The following is a 20,432-nucleotide window of genomic DNA, read 5'->3' on the forward strand; positions in this document are numbered from 1 at the left end:
TAAACATCTAAGGCATAGATCTAGGTTGTTAATGTAGGAGCTTTCTTGCTTCTTAATGTAGGAACTTATTGCTATGAACTTCTCTCATAAAACTGCTTTTGCTGCATCCTATAAGTTTTGGTATGTTATTTACATTATTGTCTTAAGATACTTTTTTATTTCCCATTTAATTTCTTCTTTGACCATTGATTGTTCAGGAGAGTGTTGTTTAATTTCCACGTATTCATGAATTTTCCACTTTTCCTCTTGTTACTGATTTCTAGTTTCATGCCACCGTGGTAAGAGAAGATACTTGGTATGATTTCAGTCTCCTTGAATTTGCTAAGACTCGTTTTGCAGCCTAACCTATCATCTGTCCTGGAAAATGTTCCCTGTGCACTGGAGAAGAATGTGTATTCTGTTGGATAGAATGTTAAATGTACATCTGCTAGATCCATTTGGTATATAGTGTTGTTCAGTCTGCTGTGTCTATTGATTCTCTGTCTGGGTGATTTATCCATTGTTGAGAGTGAGGCATTAAGGCCCCCATTTATTATTGTGTTGCTTTTTATTTCTCCTTATGGCTCTTAGTTTTTGCTTTATGTATTGAGATACTTCGGTGTTGGGCACATTTATTATATTTTCTTGATATATTGACTCCTTCATTTTATAATGATTTTGTCACCTTCAACCATTTTTAAAGTCTATTTCATCCGATATACATATAGCTACCCTTGCCTTTTGGGCGGTTACAATTTGCTTGACATCTTTTTCCATCCCTTCACTCTCAGTCTATGTGTCTTTAAAGCCAAAGTGAGTTTCTTGTAGGCAGCATATTATTGGACCTTGCTATTTTGTTTGCCTCTTTATCTAGTCAGCCATTCTGCAGAACTTTATCTGTTTTCATTTAAAGTGATCATTAACTGAAAGGACTTACTATTGCCATTTTGTCATTGTTTCTTGTTTCTTTTATCCTGCATTAGTTTGTTTTGATGTTTTATGTCTTGAATCAATATGCTTTGACTTCTTCGTCATGTTCCTTTGTATAATTATAGGTTTCCCCTTGTGGATACCATAAGGCTTACATAAAATATCTTAGAATTATAACATCCTAAACTAATGACAACTTCAATAGACTTTCTAAGCTATACACTTTTACCTCTTCTTCTCCTCACATTTTAGGGTATTGGTGTTAAAATTTATATATTCTTTACATTGCATAACTAATAACAGATTATTATAAGTTATTGCTATTTTTAGTACATTTGTTTCTTAAACTTTTATTTTTTGAAGTATAGTTGACACACAATATTACGTTAGTTTCAGGTGTAGAACATAGTGATTCAACAAGTCTGTATGTTACGTGTGCTCACCACCAGGGTAGCTGCTATCACCATACCACACTACCCCAATACCACTAACCATATTCCCTAGGATATACATTTTATCCTTGTGACTTATTCCAGAAATGGAAGTCTGTATCTCGCACTCCCCTTCATCCATTTTGCCCACCCCCCACCACCACCCTCCACTCTGGCAACCATCAGTGTGTTCTCTATATTTATGGGTCTATTTCTGCTTTTTGTTTGTTTATTCATTTGTTTTGTTGATTAGATTTCACAAATGAAATCGTATGGTATTTGTCTTTCTCTGATTTTATTCCACTTAACATAATACTCTCTAGGTCTACCCACATCACAAATGGCTAGATTTCATTCTTTTTTATGGCCGAGTAATATTTCATTGCATATAAGACCACACGTTCTTTATCCATGCCTCTATTGATGGACACTTGGATTGCTCCCATATCTCGGCTATTGTAAATAATGCTATAATAAACAGAGGGGTGCACGTATCTTTTTGGTTTAGTGTTTGTGTTTTCTTTGAGTAAATAGTAGTGGGAGTACTAGATCACATGACATTTCTATTTTTAATTTCTTGAGGCACCTCCATACTGTTTTCCACAGTGGCTGCACCAATTTACCTTCCTACCAACAGTACAAGGGTTTCCTTTTTCCACATCCTTCCCAACACTTATTTATCTTCTTGATTTAAGCCATTCTGACAGGTGTAAGATAATATCGAATTGTGGTTTTGATTTGCATTTTCCTCATGATTAGGGATGTTGAACATTTTTTTCATGTGTTGGCCATTTGTATGTCTTCTTTGGGAAAGTGTCTACTCAGGTCGTCTGCCCACTTTTGAATCAAATTATTGGGGGAGGGGAGTTGAATTGTATCATTTTTTAATATATTTTTGACATTGACCCCTTATTGGATATATCATTTGCAAAATACCTTCCCCCATTTAGTAGGTTGTCTTTTCATTTTGTTGATGGTTTCCTATGCTGTGCAAAAGTGTTTTATTTTGGTGTAGTTCCAATTGTTTCTTTTTGCTTTTGTTTCCCCTGCCTGAGGAGACATATCTACAGAAATGTTGCTAAGGCCAATGTCGAAGAAATTACTGCCTATGTTTTCTTCTAGCAGTTTTATGATTTCCTGTCTCACAGTTAGGTCTTTAATCCATTTGAGTTTATTTTTGCGTATGGTGTAAGAAAGTGGTCCAGTAGCACTCTTTTGCATGTAGCATTCAGTAGCATTCTTTTGCAGTTTCCCCAGCACCATTTATTGAAAAGACTGTCTTTTTTTCATTGTATATTCTTACCTCCTTTGTTGTAGATTAATTGATCATATAATTGTGGGTTTATTTCTGGGCTCTATTCTGTTCCGTTGATCTGTGTCTATTTTTTTTTTTAATTTTTAATTATTTATTTGAGGCAGAGAGCAAGCAGGGAGGAGGATCAGAGGGAGAGGGAGAAGCAGACTCCCCACTGAACGAGGAGCAGTACATGGGGCTCGATTCCAGGACTGCAAGATCATGACCCAAGCTGAAAGCAGCCACTTAACTGACTGAGCCACCCAAACGCCCCCTATTTTGTGCCTGTACCATACTGTTTTGATTTCTACAGCTTTATAATATAGTTTGAAATCTGGGATTGTGATACCCCCAGCTGCTTCTTTTTTCTCAAGATTGTTTTGGCTATTTGGGGTCTTTTGTGGACCCATACATATTTTAGTATTATTTGTTCTAGTACTGTGAAAAATGCTGTTGGTATTTTGATAGGGATTGCATTGAATCTATAGATGGCTTTGGGTAGTGTGGACATTTTAACAATATTCTTCCAATTCATGAGTGTGGAATATCTCTCCATTTGTGTCATCTTCAATTTCTTCTGTGAATGTTTTATACTTCTCAGAATATAGGTCTTTCCCTTCCTTGGTTAAGTTTATTCCTAAGTATTTTATTCTCTTTGGTGCAATTGTAAGCGGAATTGCTTTTCTTAATCTCTCTTTTTGCTACTTCATTATTAGTGTATAGAAATACAATCCAGGGGCGCCTGGGTGGCACAGTCGTTGGGCGTCTGCCTTCGGCTCAGGGCGTGATCCCGGTGTTCTGGGATCGAGCTCCGCATCAGGCTCTTCTGCTATGAGCCTGCTTCTTCCTCTCCCACTCCCCCTGCTTGTGTTCCCTCTCTCGCTGGCTGTCTCTCTCTGTCAAATAAATAAATAAAATCTTTAAAAAGAAAAAAAAAAGAAATACAATCCATTTCTGTGTGTTACTGTGTTTTATTACTTTTAATAGTTTTATGGTGGAGTTTTAGGGTTTTCTATGTATAGTATTATTTCCTGTGCAAATAGTGAAAGTTAAACTTCTTCCTTACCACTTTAGATGCCTTCTATTTCTTTTTCTTGTCTGATTGCTGTGGCTAGGACTTCTAGTACTATATTGAATAAAAGTAGCTAGAGTAGACATCCTTGTCTTGTTCCTGATCTTGAAGGGATAGCTCTCAGTTTTTCCCCACTGAGTATGACGTTAGCTGTGGGTTTTCATATATGGCTTTTATTATGTTGAGGTTTGTTCCCTCTAAGCCCATTTTGTTGAGAGTTTTGGTTCATGAAAGATGTTGAATTTTGCCAAATGCATTTTTATGCATCTATTGAGATGATCACATGATTTTCACCTTCATTTTGTTAATGTGGTGTATCATGTTGACAGATTTGCAAATACTGAACTATCCTTACATTCCCCACAATAAATCTTACTTGATGATGGTGAATGATCCTTTTAAAAGTATTGAGGATGTGGTTTGCTAACATTTTGTTGAGGATTTTTGCATCTGTGTTTATCAGGAATGTTGGCCTGTGGTTTTCCTTCTTCCTTTCTTTTCTTTCTTTATCTGGTTTTGGTATCAGAGTAATGCTAGCTTTGTAGGATGTATTCAGAAGCTTTCCTTCCTCTTCTATTTTTTGGAGTAGTTTGAGAAGAATAGGTATTAACTCTTCTTTAAATGTTTGATAGAATTCACCTGTGTATCCACCTGTTCCCACACTTTTATTTGTTGGGAGTTTTTTTATTACCAATTCAATTTCGTTACTAATAATTGGTCCATTCTGTTTTTTTATTCCTTCCTGATTCAGTTTTGAGAAGTTATATGTTTCCAGGAATTTATCCATTTCTTCTAGGTTGTCCAATTTGTTGGCATATTATTTCCTGTAGTTGTTTCTTACAATCCATTGTGTTTCTGTGGTGTCAGTTGTTACTTTTCTTTCATCTCTGATTTTACCACGGTACTCTCTTTTTTTCTTGATGAGTCTATCTAAAGGTTCATCAATTTTGGTTATCTTGTCAAAGAACCAACTCTTGGTTTCATTTATCTTTTCTTTGTTTTTTTAGACAATTGTATTTATTTCTGCTCTGATCTTTATTTCCTTCCTTCTAATATTGGGCTTTGATTGTTCTTTTTCTAGATCCTTTATGTGTAGGGTTAGATTATTTGAGATTTTTCTTTTTTGTTGTTGTTTGTTTGTTTTTTGGGGCTTTTTTGTGGGTTTTTTTTTGTTGTTTTGGGTTTTGTTTGTTTGTTTGTTTGTTTTTTTTTGGAGGTAGGCCCGTATTCCTACAAATTTCCTTAGAACTACTAATTTCTCTGTGTCCCAAAGATTTTGGACCATTATGTTTCCATTTTCATTTGTCTCCATGTATTTTTTTCTTTGCTGATTTATTTTTTTATTTTTATTTTTTTATTAACATATAATGTATTATTTGTTTCAGGGTACAGGTCTGTGATTCATCAGTCTTATACAATACATAGCACTCACCACAACACATACCCTCCCCAATGTTCATCACCCAGCCACCCCATCCCTCCCATCCCCCTCCACTTCAGGAACCCTCAGTTTGTTTCTGAGATTAGGAGTCTCTTATGGTTTGTCTCCCTCTCTGGTTTCTTTTTGTTTCATTTTTTCCTCTCTTCCCCTATGATCCTCTGCCTTGTTTCTCAAATTCTGCATATCAGTGAGATCATATGATCATTGTCTTTCTCTGATTGACTTATTTCGCTTAGCATAATACCCTCTAGTTCCATCCACATCATTGCAAATGGCAAGATTTCATTTTTTGATGGCTGCATAATATCCCATTGTGTATATATGCCACAACTTCTGTATCCATTCATCTGTTGATGGACATCTGGGCTCTTTCCATAGTTTGGCTATTGTGGACATTGCTGCTATGAACATTGGGGTGCAGGTGCCCCTTCAGACCACTACATTTTTATCTTTGGGGTAAATACCGAGTAGTGCAATTGCTGGATCATAGGGTAGCTCTATTTTTAACTTTTTGAAGAACCTCCTGTTCTTACTGTTTTCCAGAGTGGCTGCACCAGCTTGCATTCCCACCAACAGTGTAGGAGGGTTCCCCTTTCTCCACATCCTTGTCAACATCTGTCATTTCCTGACTTGTTAATTTTATCCAGTCTGACTGGTGTGAGGTGGTATCTCATTGCGGTTTTGATTTGTATTTCCCTGATGCTGAGTGATGTTAAGCACTTTTTCATGTGTCTGTTGGCCATTTGGATAGCTTCTTTGCAGAAATGTCTGTTCATGTCTTCTGCCCATTTCTTGATTGGATTATTTGTTCTTTGGGTGTTGAGTTTAATAAGTTCTTCATAGATCTTGGATACTAGCCCTTTATTTGATATGTCATTTGCAAATATCTTCTCCCATTCTGTCAGTTGTCTTTAGGTTTTGGCAACTGTTTCCTTTGCTGTGCAAAAGCTTTTATCTTGATGAAGTCCCAGTAGTTTATTTTTCCTTGCTTCCCTTGCCTTTGGCGATGTGTCTAGGACGACTTTGCTGTGGCCAAGGTCAAAGAGATTGCTGCCTATGTTCTCCCCAAGGATTTTGATGGATTCTTGTCTCACATTTAGGTCTTTCATCCATTTTGAGTCTATTTTTGTGTATGGCATAAGGAAATGGTCCAGTTTCATTCTTCTGCATGTGGCTGTCCAACTTTCCCAACACCATTTGTTGAAGAGACTGTCTTTTTTTCCATTGGATATTCTTTCCTGTTTTGTCAAAGATTAGTTGACCATAGAGCTGAGGGTCCATTTCTGAGTTCTCTATTCTGTTCCATTGATCTATGTGTCTGTTTTTGTGCCAGTACCATACTGTCTTGATGATTACAGCTTTGTAATAGAGCTTGAAGTCCGGCATTGTGATGCCACCAGCTTTGGTTTTCTTTTTCAACATTCCTCTGGCTATTCGGGGTCTTTTCTAGTTCCACACAAATTTTAGGATTATTTGTTCCCATTTCTGTGAAAAAAAGGTGATGGTATTTTGATAAGGATTGCATTGAATGTGTAGATTGCTCTAGGTAGCATGGACATTTTCACAATATTTGTTATTCCAATCCATGAACATGGAAAGTTTTTCCATTCCTTTGTGTCTTCCTCAATTTCTTTCATGAGTATTCTATAGTTTGCTGAGTACAGATCCTTTGCTTCTCTGGTTAGATTTATTCCTAGGTATCTTATGGTTTTTGGTGCAATTGTAAATGGGATCAGCTTCTTAATTTCTTTTTCTTCTGTCTCGTTGCAACTGATTACTGTGCATTGATTTTATATCTTGCCACTTTACTGAATCCTGTATGAGTTCTAGCAGTTTTGGGGGGAGTTTTTTGGGTTTTCCACAAAAAGTATCCTATCATCTGCCAAGAGTGAGAGTTTGACTTCTTTGCTGATTTGGATGCCCTTTATTTCTTTTTTATTTATGTCTGATTGCTGAAGCTAAGACTTTTGGTACTGTGTTGACTAGCAGTGGTGATAATGGATACCCTGACATGTTCCTGACCTTAGGGGAAAAGATCTGTTTCTCCCCATTGAGAACGATATTCACTGTGGGTTTTTCATAGATGGCTTTTATGATATTGAGGTATGTACCTTCTATCCCTACACTGTGAAGAGTTTTAATCAAGAATAGACGCTGTACTTTGTCAAATGCTTTTTCTGCATCTATCGAGACTATCATATGGTTCTTGTCCTTTCTTTTATTAATGTAGTGTATCACATTGATTTGTGGATGTTGAACCAATCTTGCAACCCAGAAATAAATCCTGCTTGGTCATGGTGAATAATCCTTTTAATGTACTGTGGGATCCTATTGGCTAGTGTTTTGGTGAGAATTTTTGAATCCATGTTCATCGAGGATATTGGTCTGTAATTCTTTTTGGTGGGGTCTTTGGTTTTGTGATCAAAGTAATGCTGGTCTCATAAAATGAGTTTGGAAGTTTTCCTTCCATTTCTATTTTTTGGAACAGTTTCAGAAGAATAGGTATTAATTCTTCTGTAAATGTTTGGTAGAATTCCCCTGGGAAGCCATCTGGTCCTGAGCTCTTGTTTGTTGGGAGATTTTTGATGACTGCTTCAATTTCTTTGCTGGTTATGGGTCTGTTTAGGTTTTCTATTTCTTCCTGGTTCAGTTTTGGTAGTTTATACATCCCTAGGAATGCATCCATTTCTTCCAGATTGTCTAATTTGTTGGCATATAGTTGCTCATGATATGTTCTTAAAATTGTTTGTTTTTCTTCAGCGTTGGTTGTGATCTTTCCTCTTTCATGATTTTGTTTATTTTGGCCCTTTCTCTTTTCTTTTTGATAAGTCTTGCTGGGGGTTTATCAGTCTTATTAATTCTTTCAAAGAACAAGCTCCTAATTTTGTTGATCTCTTCTACTGTTGTTTTGGTTTCTATTTCACTGATTTCTGCTCTGATCTTTATTATTTCTCTTCTGCTGGGTTTAGGCTTTATTTGCTGTTCTTTCTCCAGCTCCTTTAGGTGTAGGGTTAGCCTGTATATTTGAGACCTTTCTTGTTTCTTGAGAAAGGCTTATATTGCTATATACTTCCCTCTTAGGACCACCTTTGCTGCATCCCAAAGATTTTGAACAGTTGTGTTTTCATTTTCATTTGTTTCCATGAATTTTTTTCTGATTCTTCTTTAATTTCCTGGTTGACCCATTCATTCTTTAGTAGGATGATCTTTAGCCTTCATGTATTTGAATTCTTTCCAACTTTCCTCTTGTGATTGAGTTCCAGTTTCAAAACACTGTGGTCTGAAAATATGCAGGGAATGATCTCAATCTTTTGGTACTGGTTGAGACCTAATTTGTGACCCAGGATGTGATCTACTCTGGAGAATGTGCACTAGAGAAGAATGTGTATTCTGTAGCTTTGGAATGGAATGTTCTGAATATATCTGTGAAGTCCATCTGGTCCAGTGTGTCATTTAAAGCCCTTTTTTCCTTGTTGATCTTTTGCTTAGATAATCTGTCCATTTCAGTGAGGGGAGTGTTAAAGTCCCCTACTATTATTGTATTGTCAATGTGTTTCTTTGATTTTGTTAATAGTTGGCTTATATAATTGGCTGCTCCCATGTTAGGGGCATAAATATTTATAATTGTTAGGTCTTCTTGTTGGATAGACCCTTTAAGTATGATATAGTGTCCTTCCTCATCTTTTACTACAGTCTTTGGTTTAAAATCTAATTTTTCTGATATAAGGATTGACACCCCAGCTTTCTTTTGATGTCCATTAGCATGATAAGTGGTTTTCCACCCCCGCACTCTAAATCTGGAGGTGTCTTTGGGTCTAAAATAAGTCTCTTGCAGACAGCATATTGATGGGTCTTGCTTTTTTATGCAATCTTATATCCTGTGTCTTTTGATTGGGGCATTTAGCCCATTTACATTCAGGTTAGCTATTGAAAGATACGAATTTAGTGCCATTGTAGTGCCTGTAAGGTGACTGTTACTGTATATTGTCTCTGTTCCTTTCTGGTCTATGTTACTTTTGGGCTTTCCCTTTGCTTAGAGGACCCCTTTCAATATTTTTTGTAGGGCTGGTTCATTGATTGCAAATTTTTTAGTTTCTGCTTGTTCTGGAAGTTTTTAATCTCTCTTTCTATTTTCAATGACAGTCTAGCTGGATAAAGTATTCTTGGTTGCATATTTTTCTCATTTAATACCCTCCATGTATTTTTTTCAATTTCCTTTTTGATTTGTTGATACATTGGTTATTTAGTAGCATATTGTTTAGCCTCATGTGTTTGTGGGGTTTTTTCCAATTGTTTTCTTATGATTGATTTCTAGTTTCATACACTCGTGGTCAGAAAAGATGCATGATATGATTTCAATCTTCTTAAATTTATGGAGACTTATTTTGTGGCCTAACATGTAATCTATCCTAGAAAATGTTCTCTATGCACTTGAATGTATATTTTGCTGTTTCAGATGGAATGTTCTGCATGTATCTGTTAAATCCACCTGGTCTATTGTGTCATTCAAAGACACTGTTTCTTTATTGGTTTTCTGCATGGATGATCTAGCCATTGATGTAAGTGGGGTGTTAAAATTTCCTACTATTGGGGCACCTGGGTGGCACAGCGGTTAAGCATCTGCCTTTGGCTCAGGGCGTGATCCCGGCGTTATGGGATCGAGCCCCACATCAGGCTCCTCCGCTATGAGCCTGCTTCTTCCTCTCCCACTCCACCTGCTTGTGTTCCCTCTCTCACTGGCTGTCTCTAACTCTGTCGAATAAATAAATAAAATCTTTAAAAAAAAAACCTACTATTGTATTAGTGTCAATTTCTCCCTTTTTGTCTGTGAATATTCGCGTTATGTATTTAGGTACTCCAGTTTGGGGTACATAGATGTTTACAGTTTTTATATCTTGTTGGATTGACCCTTTATCTTTATGCAGTGCCCTTCTATGTCTGTTATAGTCCTTGTTTAGAAGACTATTTTGTCTAATATGAAAATGCTACCCAGCTTTTTTTTTTTTTTCTCCTTTCCACTTGCATGGAATATCTTTTTCCGTACTTTTGCTTTCAGTCTGTATGTGTCTTTAGGTCTGAAATGCTTGGTAGGCAGCATATACATAGGACTTGTTTTTTTAACCCATTCTGCCACCCTCTGCCTTCTGACTGGAACATGTAGATCATTCACATTTAAAGTAATTAGTGATGGGTGTGTACTGATTCTCATCTTGTTAATTGCTTCTTGTTGTTTTTGTAGTTTTTCTCTGTTCTTTTCTTTTTCTCTGGCTCTCTTTCTTTGCGATTATTTTCTTTGGGGTTATGCTTGGATTCCTTTTTCTTTTTTGTTTAACTGTTGTAGTTTTTGGTTTGTGGTTACCATGACATGCATATATAACATTCTAAGTACACAGCAGTCTGTAGTAAGTTGGTCACTTAAGTTAGAACACATTCTTAAAAAACTTTATTCACCCCCTCCACATTTTATGCATTTATTGTCATATTTTACATCTTTTTATTCATAATTCTCTTCTAACTATGGCCTTTTCTTTTCCACTTAAAGAAGTCTCTTTATTGTAAGGCTAGTTTAGTGATGATGAACTCCTTTAACTTTTGCCTGTGAAACTCACTCTCCTTAATTTCTGAATGATAACCTGGCTAAGTAGAGTATTCTTGGTTATAGGTTTTTTCCATTCAGAACTTTTGAAAATATCATACCACTCTCTTCTGGCCTGCAAACTTTCTGCTGTAAAATCAGCTGATAGCCTTATGGGGTTTCCCTTTGTGTACATTTTTGCTTCTCTCGTGCTTTTAAAATTCTTCTTCTTTAGACTTTTACATTTTAATAATAATATGTCATGGTGTGGACCTTCTTGGGATTATCTTGTCTGTAACTATGTTCTTCCTGAAGCTGGATGTCTCTTTCCTTCTCCAGGTTAGGAAAAATTTCAGCTATTATGTCTTCAATAAGTTTTCTGCCCCTTTCTCTTTCTCTTTTTCTGGGGCCCTGATAATTCAAATGTTTGCTTGATTTTGTCTGAGACATCCCTTAACCTATCCTCATTAATTTTTTTTCCTTTGTGCTCTTCAGCTTGGGTGCTTTCCATTATCCTGTTTTCCAGATCATTGATCCATTCCTGTGCCTCCACTAATATAGCACTGATTCCCTCTGTGCACTTTTTAGTTCTCTGATTGTGTTCTTCAACTCTGATTGGTTCTTTATTGTCTATCTTGTTCGAGTTCTGAGTTATCCTACTCCTCAGTCTGAGACTCATCTTTATGATCATTACTTTAAACTCTTTATCAAGCATATTGTTTATCTCTGTTTCATTTAGGGTGTTTTTCCTAAGGTTTTGTCTTATTCTTTCATGTGGAGCATATTCCTGTTTCCTCATTTTGCTTTTTCTGTTCCTCTTTCTGAATTAGGTGGAATAGCCACTTCTAAACTTGAAGGAATGGTCTTGTTGTATGATCATCCCTGTGTAGACTGTGTGCCTGGTGACTCTGGCCGGCTGGCTGGCTGGAACTGTGGCTGGCATAGGTTGGGGATCCTGGGCACTTGTGCTGGGACTGCACTAGTGGGATGGTCAGAGCTGAAGTGGGCATAGGCTGGGCCCGTCCCAGGGCTGTCTGTGCAACAGCCCTGACAGAACAACTGTAGTTGAAGGAGGTACAGGCCAAGGAGGTCCTGGGGTTCTCTGCATAGAGGGGACCCTGGGAGGCCAGCTGAAGCTAAAGTGGGTGCAGGGTAGGATGTCCCAAGGTGCTCAGCACACGGGGTAATCTGACAGGGCAATTGGAGCCAAAATGGCATAAGCCTGGAGTCTTCGGGGGTGCTTTGTGCCTATATAACCTTGATGCAAGGAGTAGAGCTGTAGTGAGTACTGATCAGAGGTGTCCTGTGTGGGCTGCACTGGGGCCACCTTGGTGGGATGGCTGGGGCTAGTGTGGGCTAGGGCCCTGGTGCTTGCTGAGGTGGTAGGCCAGCTAGGGTGTCCAGACCTTACTCCTGTCAGTGCTATTAAGACTGAGGGGGAACGCAGACAGTGATGTTCATAAACCCCTCCCCACCAAGAGAGCTCCAACAGCTCCCCAGCCATTCGGCAAGGTCTTAGGGGTAGTTCTTTTATTCTAGTTGCCCTTTTAACTGTGGCTTTTTTTTTTTCTGTGCCCCAGGGCAGACGAATCTGCTCCAGGTCCCTCATCCTATCTCTCCCCACTGCAGTTCATAACATAGGTGTGGGGGCTCCCTTTGTAACTGTGTCTCCTTCTCTCCGGCCATTCTCTATGTGGTCTATTTTTTGTTGTGCAGAAGCTGTTCCGTCAGCCCTCAGTTCTTCTTTGAAAGGAATTCCTCTCTAAATAGGTGTAGATTTGGTGCGTCCATGGAGCAGGTGAGTTCGGGGTCTTCCAACATCGCTGTCCCAGAACTTTTAAACCCTAGTTGTGAGTTATTCACCACCTTTACCATCTTACAGAATCTAACTTTGACTATATAGTTACCATTATCACTGAATTTTACAATGCCTTGTTTTTATGATGTTAATTAGTGTCCTTTTATTTCCACAAAGAACTCCCTCTGTAATTTCTTGGAAGGCACATCTACTGGTGATGAATTCCCTCAACTTTTGTTTGGGAAAGTCTTTATCCCTACTTCATTTGCGAAGAACAGCTTCACTGGGTATAGTATTTTTGGTTGACAGTTCTTTCCTTTCAATGTTTTTAATATGCCCTCCTATTCTCTTCTGGCCTGAAAATTTTCTGTTGAGTAGTCTGCCAGAAAGTCTTATGGAGGGTCACTTGTGTATACTTTTCTCTTGCTGCTTTTAAAATTGTGTTTAGGTGCGCCTGGGTGGCTCAGTTGGTCGACTGGCTGACTCTTGGTTTTGGCTCAGGTCATGATCTCAGGTCAGGCTCTACACTTGGCAGGGAGTCTGCTGGGATTCTCTCCCCCACCTTCTGCCCCTCCCCCCACAGGAGCACATGCACACGTGCTCTCTCTCAAATAAATCTTTTTTAAAAATTAAGTAAAATTCTGTGTTCAGCTTTTAGTAATTTAATGTGTCTCAGTGTAGTCCTATTTGAGTTCCTATTTGGGGTCCTTTGGTCCTCTTGGATCTAGACGTCTGTTTCTTTCCCCAAGTTTAGGAACTTTTCAGCTATTATTACTTTAAATATAGTTTCTGTCCCTTTCTCTTCTTCTGGAATTCCCATAATGTGAATATTGTTTCCTTTCATTTATTCTATACGCCCCGCTGTCTTTCTTCAGTCTTTTTCATTCTTTTTTCCTTTTTGCTCCTCTGGGTAATTTCAGTGTCCTACCTTCCAGGTCACCGGTCCTCCTTCCGCCTGGCTGGTTCTACTTTTGAAGCTTTGACTGAATTCTTCAGTGTGGTTACTGTATTTTTTTCAGCCCTAGGATTTCTGTTTGGGTTTTTTGATGGTTTCTGTTTCTTTGTTGAATATCTCGTTTTGTTCATGTACTGTTTTCCTAATTTTATTTAGTTATCTGGGTGTGCTTATAGATCATTGAACTACTTTAAGAGGGCTCTTCTGAATCTTCCACAGTTCCTAGATCTGCGTCTCGTTAGTCAGTTATTAAGCTTTATTTGTTTCCTTTGGTTGTATCACACTTGTCTGATTTTTCATGATTCCTGACTCTTTATGTTGGTATCTGCGTTTACGTAAGTGGTCTTTTCTTCCAGACTTTGCAGGTTTGCTTTGGCAGTGTCAGTATTTCACAGGTCAGCTCAGTTTGGGCTTCTGGACAAGTCTGCTGGTCATGACTTGGGTAGTGAAGCCTGCTATAGGTCTATTTTTGGACAAGGCAACTGTTTAAGCTCTGAGATCAAGGGTGTTGGGTACACCACTGGCTGAAAACAGCTGGATAGGACGGCTGGCTTGCTTCCCTGCCCAAGTGAGGCTACAGGATGGCTCCATGGTTGCCTAAATTCTCCTGTCAGGCTTACTAGGACTGGGTACTATACTTTGCAGCAGGTGAGACTATGAATTTGCTTCCCTGCTCTGGCCAGTCAGCAGGACAGAACCCAGGGTCTGCATGGTTCACAGTCTTGGGAACCAAACCAGGCAAGAGTGTGCATTGAATATCCTGGTCAGATGAGGCCACCAATTTTGCTCTGCTGACAGGGGAAGCCACAGGCTATGCTCTCTGCTCAAGTGCCACTATAAACACGGCTGCTGGGTGGGCCGTGCAGCTTCCTCTGTGCTCTGGTAAGGCTCCTGAGTCAGGTGGGCCGAAGGCTGTACTCAGCTGTAAGTGGGACTATGAATTTAGTTTCCCAGCCGAGGTGCAGTAGGAGAAGCAGCCCCAAGGCCGTTTAGGCTCTCTGTGGTCTTGACTCAAGTTGACCCATGCCCCAACTTCCCTGATCAAACAGGGCCACCAGCTTTGCTCTAGGGGTGGCCAGTTCTGCACACTTGCCTCTCGGTTCAAGTATTGCTGGGTTATGCAGAAGATTCCAGGTATTCTTACCAGCCCTTCCTATCAGATGGGGCCAAGGACCGTGCTCCATAGCAAGTGTGGCCAGGATTCAGTTCTCCAGCTCCAGTGAAACTTGGAGAGCCCCCTTCAGGCAACTCTCAAGTTTTCCCAAACCAGGCTTTCTGATCAGGAGGGGCTGGGAGCCACACTCCACAGCTGGTGGGGCTATCACCAGCTCTGCTGCCTGGGCATGGGCAGACCAGGCTACAGAGCCTAAAACTCTTCTTTGAGGAGGAGGACTTGAATCAAGCAGAAGCACACCCCACCTGGTTTCCCGGTCAGACTGTACCACTGACTTGGTTTTGCAGTTGAGTAAAGCCACTGGTTGGGATTACTACTTGGGCCCTGCAAGTATGAACTTGGTTGGCCAAGATCTAAGTGCTGGTTGTTAGAAGTCCTTCCCCATTTACGTCACAGATTCCCCTGCAAGCCCCATGGGGCAAAACCACAGTAGGGGCTCCCACAAAGTGACCCACAATGCTGGGGGAACTGGATGTCTAACCCGCACTCTTCTCCCTTGGAGGAACTGTAGGCTCAGGGGGACCTCTCAGTGTGGTGCTACACTGGCCTGGGGGAGGGGCAGTCAAGCTGGCAGGTCACCACTTCTCTTACCCTTCCAATGCAGTCTGTCTTGGTCTCTGTGCTGCAGGCGGTGCTTCAGCCTCAGCATTGTGTTCTAGGATTCTCTCAGTGGTGTCTTGTCCGCGAATAGTTGCTAGCTGTTCTTACGAAGAGGCGTCAAGTCAGGAATGACCTATGTTGTTATCTTGGTGAGGTCACTGCCCTACTATAGTTGAGCACCGTTCTGAGGACTTGATATGGATTAACTTCTTTAATCCTCACAACCACTTTATGGGATAGGTCATCCCATTTTAGAGATAGGAAAACTGAGGCACAGAGAGGATAAAGTGGCAACTCTTGTTTGACTCATGCCCCCTCTGCTTTTAATCGTGAGAGTGCAACACATCACTGTCCCTCTGCTTCCTACCTCCCAAGAGCAGGCACCTCCCGCTCTCCTCCATCATGGCAAACTGCCATGCCACATGTTCCACCGCCCTTCGCTGGGCCCACCGTGGAATATATCTGCTCCAGAAGGCAGAATCAGTGGGGGAGGCAGGATATGCAAGACGAAAGGAGGAACAAAGGGCTTTTCCCAGTCTTCATGACACTGGTGATGCTAGGCGCTCCATTTTTTAATCATCACTTCTCTACCTCCCTCCGCCAAAAAAAAAAAAAAGCAGGTGGTGGTATTAGAAACCCCCACCAGTCACCCTCCCCACCAAAGCCTATCTTAGGCCACTGGAGGCTTTCCAGCCTCCCTCTGGATAAGAGCAGCTCCCCACCCAAGGCCACCCTGCTTCATCCATAGAATGTGGGTTTAGGATTTGAGTTTTAACCAGGGGAGACACAGGCCTGGAAGGGACTTGTTCAGGTCACAGAGCTTGTAGTGTTCCAGCCACAGGTACACCCAAGTATCCTAAGGTCAGGGTTATTTCCCCCTCCCCAGGCTGCCACTTTGTGTGGAAGTTTGCATGGCCCAGGGACCGCCATTCCCCACACTGCTTGTTGCCTTAAGAATATAGTCAATGAACATCTCACAAAAGAGCTTTGGGAGATTGTATGATCCTAGGTTAGGAATAGCCCTTACCCCACCAGTAAAAGGGAAGAAGATCAAAACACTGCCCTTTCTTTTCTTGTATTTGCATAAAATCTCCAGAAGGAACCTTCAAGGAGAAGACTGGCCCATGATGGACTGACTTTTGTGTCATTTGAATACTGAACCCTGTGAACATGTAGCCTGTTCAAAATAAGTATCTTTTCAAAAACACTCTTTCCTGAAGCCCCAGGCTGGGAGTCAGGACTCCTCAGTTTTGGTCGCACTTCTGCCACACCCTGAGCGTAACTTTGGGTAACTTGCCTAATCTCTCTCGGCTGTTTCTGACCCTATAAACATGAATGGGCCGAACTGCAAGGTTCCATTCAGCTACAAAGGTCTAGGATTCTAGATTCCCCAGCTAGATTTTCACAGTCTCTAAGGGGAGAGATGGGACAGTTTTGGAGTCTTTGGAAAAAGTCCCCTTGTAAAGCTTGGCCCGGGGTGGGGGTGGGGGGAGGAATGGCTAGAAGCCATTCCCTCCCTGGGACCCAGGTCTTCAGACCAAGTGGGCCAGGACTGTTGTCAGGAGGATAGAAGGTGCTGACCTAGGGGAGCGGGCTCAACACAACTCAGCTTTTAGAGACGTGTAGATCTAGGTTCGAATCCTGGGTGAAGCTTAGCTGCAGCCATTTAACCTCTCTGAGCCTGAAGCTCCCCATCTCTAAGATAATACCAGCTTCACAGGGTAAGAGGGTTAAATGAGATATTTGAAAAGCACCTAAACACGGAAGGTATTTGACAAATATTAGCATCTTTCCTCCCTCCCTCCATCAGAGCAGCTAGGACCCTGGGACGGAGGCGGCTGGGCTAATTTGTACGTTTTAAGTCGGTTTTCTTATGCAAACCCATGAAACATGGTCTTCTCCTTTTGTTCACCAGCAATTTTGTTGCTACAAACCCAAAACCATGTTGGCTGCTCACAGCACTGGAGCAGAAAACAAAACCCGCCTAACTTTGCCAGCTTAGCACTTCGGGGGGCTTAACTTTCATTTGTGTGCATGCAGAAAACAATGCCAAATGGCCCCTGGGAGATGGCACAATGAGTCTTCAGCTGATAGGTGGCAGAGTGGGGGTGGGGGGAGGAAGAGATGGAGCACTTCCCGAGCCTTCCACGCAGCAGGGGAAGGGGGCTCTGGGGGCACAGATGGGGCTGGGGGCTCTGCGCTGGGTGGTAACTGGGCTACTTCCTTCAGGACCTCAGGCCCTTCCGGGTCTCCGAGCCTCTGGGTTTTCATCCATACACCTAGATACAGGCTTGTTGTCAGGAGTAGATTAGACACCTAGGAGGTGGTCTGTGAATGTTCATTTTCCCTTTCTTTACTCTTAAGAGGAAGGAGGCAAAGGCCTTCAAAGAGAAGGAGACACATTCACACGATCGCCTTGTGGCAAATGGACCTGCAGGGATTTAATTGCTATAGGAAACAAACACATCTCCAGGCTGACATCTGACAGGCTTGTCACCAGAGTTGGCTGGAACACGCGCGCTAGCCCCAAAGCACATGGGATAAACCAAATAACCAAATGGACTGTCTCTATGGTAGACTGATGCTTAAAAATTGTGTGTGGGGGTGGAGTAAAAAGTTTCTTAGTCCCTGACAAATGAGTGGTAGGCTGGCTGGCAGAGGCTTGGTGTCTGTGCAGTGGAGAGGCAAGGGCAGCCCCACACCTTTCAAGACAACCACGGGAACGTTTTATTTAAACGATGGGACAGGTGTCCGACGACATCGCAGCAGCCCCCAGGAGCCCTCTGCTGGGAAGGGGGACTGCAGGGAGCTGGGAGGAGGGCTGCCAGGCAGGTGGAAACGAGAACCCACAACTCTCCCCATGGTGGTCCAGAAAGAGAAAACCCAGGTGCAGACCCAAAGCCATCCCAGACTTTTCCTATGGCTTGTTGGCTTCTTCAAAGTTGTGTGCTTGCGACCTGAGACTCAAACTGGGGGGATTGGGGGGAGCCGGAGGGGAGCGCCCTGAGGAAAGCACAGAGCCAGCAGAGGGAGGAGAGGCAGCAGAACGTCTGGGAGGAGACTTCCAAAGAAAAAGGGTCTGTCTCTCTGAGGCTGAGGTATTAGAGCCTGGTGCCAGGGTACAGACATGCTGGGGGGCTTCGTTCTGGAAAATTAGGACCATACACACGTAACCCAGGAGTCCCGAGCGCAGTGTGCCCTGCAGGCCCCTTGGCCTCGGAAGGCAAATCCTAGTATCTCCTCCTCGTCCCGCAGGGGCGCGGGCTCGGACGCTCCCACGTCGGTGTTGCCTTGTCCAGGCGGGAGCTCACAGAATTCCACACTCTTCAGCCTGAGATACGTGGTCTCAGCCGGGCAGCTTACGGTTTCCAGTCGTACCATCCTTTCCAGCCCCGGCCCCCGGGGTTCCTCTGAGAGGGGCAGGCAGCAAATAGGGCAGGAGAATGCTCTCCCAGAAGGACTAGAGCGCAGGCAGCTCCTCAGGCACTTGGGCTGGGTGCAGGCCAGGCTCGGGGCCTCAGTAGCGGAACACCCTCAGTCTGTTGTTCTCATCGATGCCCAGCTGCAGCAGGCCTGAGGTCGCTGCCGGCTTGGGCACTGATGACAAGAGATGTCTGGCCGCGAGGTAAAGGAAAACTCTGTGGGCCAGTCAGCTACGTAGGTCCAGGGAAGGGCCAACCCGGGTCGTCCTCGGACCCTCTCTCCCCACCTCCAGGGCACAAACACAAGCTCTGTAGCCCATCTCAGCCACCCCAGCAATGATAGGGACCAAAGGATACAACTTGGCGTCATTTCTGTAATGTTCTAGCCACCTTCTGTTAGCATCGATCAAGCTCTGAAAGTCTGTGCTGCCCACCTCAGGGCTGGAGCTGTGGGAATGGGCCCGCTGCAGGAGGCGCAACTGCTCGCTGGGAAGCGGAGGCCGGTGTGAGGAGAGGGAGAGAGGAGGCGAGAGTATTGGAGGAAGGGGACGCACGTGTGGCACAGCCAACCGGCCACACGCCAGCGCCTCTCCCTCCTCCTGTCCACACACCCCATACACCAGCCATGGCCTCCGCGGGGTGGCTTTAGCAACTCCAAGCTTCCTTTACTGGCAAGAATGCCCTTCTGGAATGATGAGCATCAGTTCCCCAAAGACAAGGTGGTGCCCCCCCCCCCCCGGGTGAACACTCCTGACATCAGGGCTCCTACAACTGCCTCATCCCAGCCAATCTGATCAGCAAAAGCTTTTCCCTCTGTTGACTCCAATACCTGCCCAGCGTCAGTTCCCGAGTGGGCCAAAGGGTAAGTGGGGTGCTTATGGCTGGGGGCCTGTGGAGGGCGGGCAGGGCATACATTTGGCAAGGAAGAAGATGAATGGGAAATTAACAGGTTTAAATAATTGCCCATCTGTCTCTCCCACAGGGTGCCCCTCACTCCAGATGTTGCTCGGCAGGACTGGGGGAAGAGGGGAGCCTATGAAACAGACAATGAGCTCAACGGCAAAGACAAAAGCCCCACTCAAGGGAAGGAGCAGGGTCCTGCCAAGGCGGATCTCTCCCTGCAAGTGCTACGGGGCACCTTCCTCACAGAGCTGGGCCAGGTGAGACCAGCGGCCGCTGGGACCTCGGTGCGTTAGACTTTTCTCTGATGGTGGAGAGGCACCTCAGACGCAGGCAACTTCGTGGCCTGGGGACCTGTGCAGGCTCTCTGGGCAAGGGGATCAGAGTCCTCCCCTGGGAGGTGCCGCAGGCCTGTGTGGTTGCACCCTGAGCCCACAGCGAGGCTTACCTGGCAGACACATAACCCAGCCTGTTCTCCAGTGGGGCGGGGCCGCTGCTGAGGAAGGGGACTCCAGCTGGAAAAGTGGGAGGAAATCATCCAGAAATGGGTCGTGAAAGCCAGCCCAAGCAGGCCATCTCCCGGCTCACCTCCTGCCTCCCGCAGACACACAACAGGCCAGGTTCAGTGGTTGGAGGTGAGAGACAGACGAGAGACGGGAAGTGCAAAATTTAATCTACTCTTCTATTTGGGTTAAGGCAGGGAACAGATATGTAACTTTTTCCCCAAAATAACTGTTTTTATGGCTTTTCACATTCTTCAGCAGGACTAAGAGACCAGGTGAGGCCCCCACGCCCAGAAACAGGGCAAAGCTGTATGGCCAAGGGGTTCATAACAGAATCTTGAAGTCACAGAGATGGGGG

General features: G+C 43.0%; 2 protein-coding genes across 12 annotated transcripts in view; one reads left to right on the plus strand and one right to left on the minus strand.

Moving 5' to 3' along the window:
- The window catches only part of LOC148108810 (uncharacterized), a 29,657-nt gene that overhangs the window by 8,071 nt on the left and 1,154 nt on the right, over window positions 1-20,432 (plus strand). For both annotated transcript variants that reach the window (XM_087868412.1, XM_087868413.1), the window contains one exon: window positions 19,654-19,831. In XM_087868412.1, coding sequence (XP_087724538.1) covers window positions 19,654-19,831 — 178 coding nt within the window. The remainder of the gene's footprint in view (window positions 1-19,653; window positions 19,832-20,432) is intronic.
- Window positions 17,664-20,432, minus strand: part of CEP164 (centrosomal protein 164) — a 61,447-nt gene continuing 58,678 nt past the window's right edge. For all 10 annotated transcript variants that reach the window (XM_087868408.1, XM_087868410.1, XM_045797863.2 and 7 more), the window contains 3 exons: window positions 20,020-20,086; window positions 19,029-19,157; window positions 17,664-18,863 (listed from right to left, as the gene is read on the minus strand). In XM_087868408.1, coding sequence (XP_087724534.1) covers window positions 18,767-18,863; window positions 19,029-19,157; window positions 20,020-20,086 — 293 coding nt within the window. In that variant the 3' untranslated portion in view covers window positions 17,664-18,766. The remainder of the gene's footprint in view (window positions 18,864-19,028; window positions 19,158-20,019; window positions 20,087-20,432) is intronic.

Source organism: Ursus americanus, chromosome 16, assembly GCF_024610735.1.
Source record: "Ursus americanus isolate L20-20 chromosome 16, mUrsAme1.1.p, whole genome shotgun sequence".
Lineage (NCBI taxonomy): Eukaryota > Metazoa > Chordata > Mammalia > Carnivora > Ursidae > Ursus > Ursus americanus.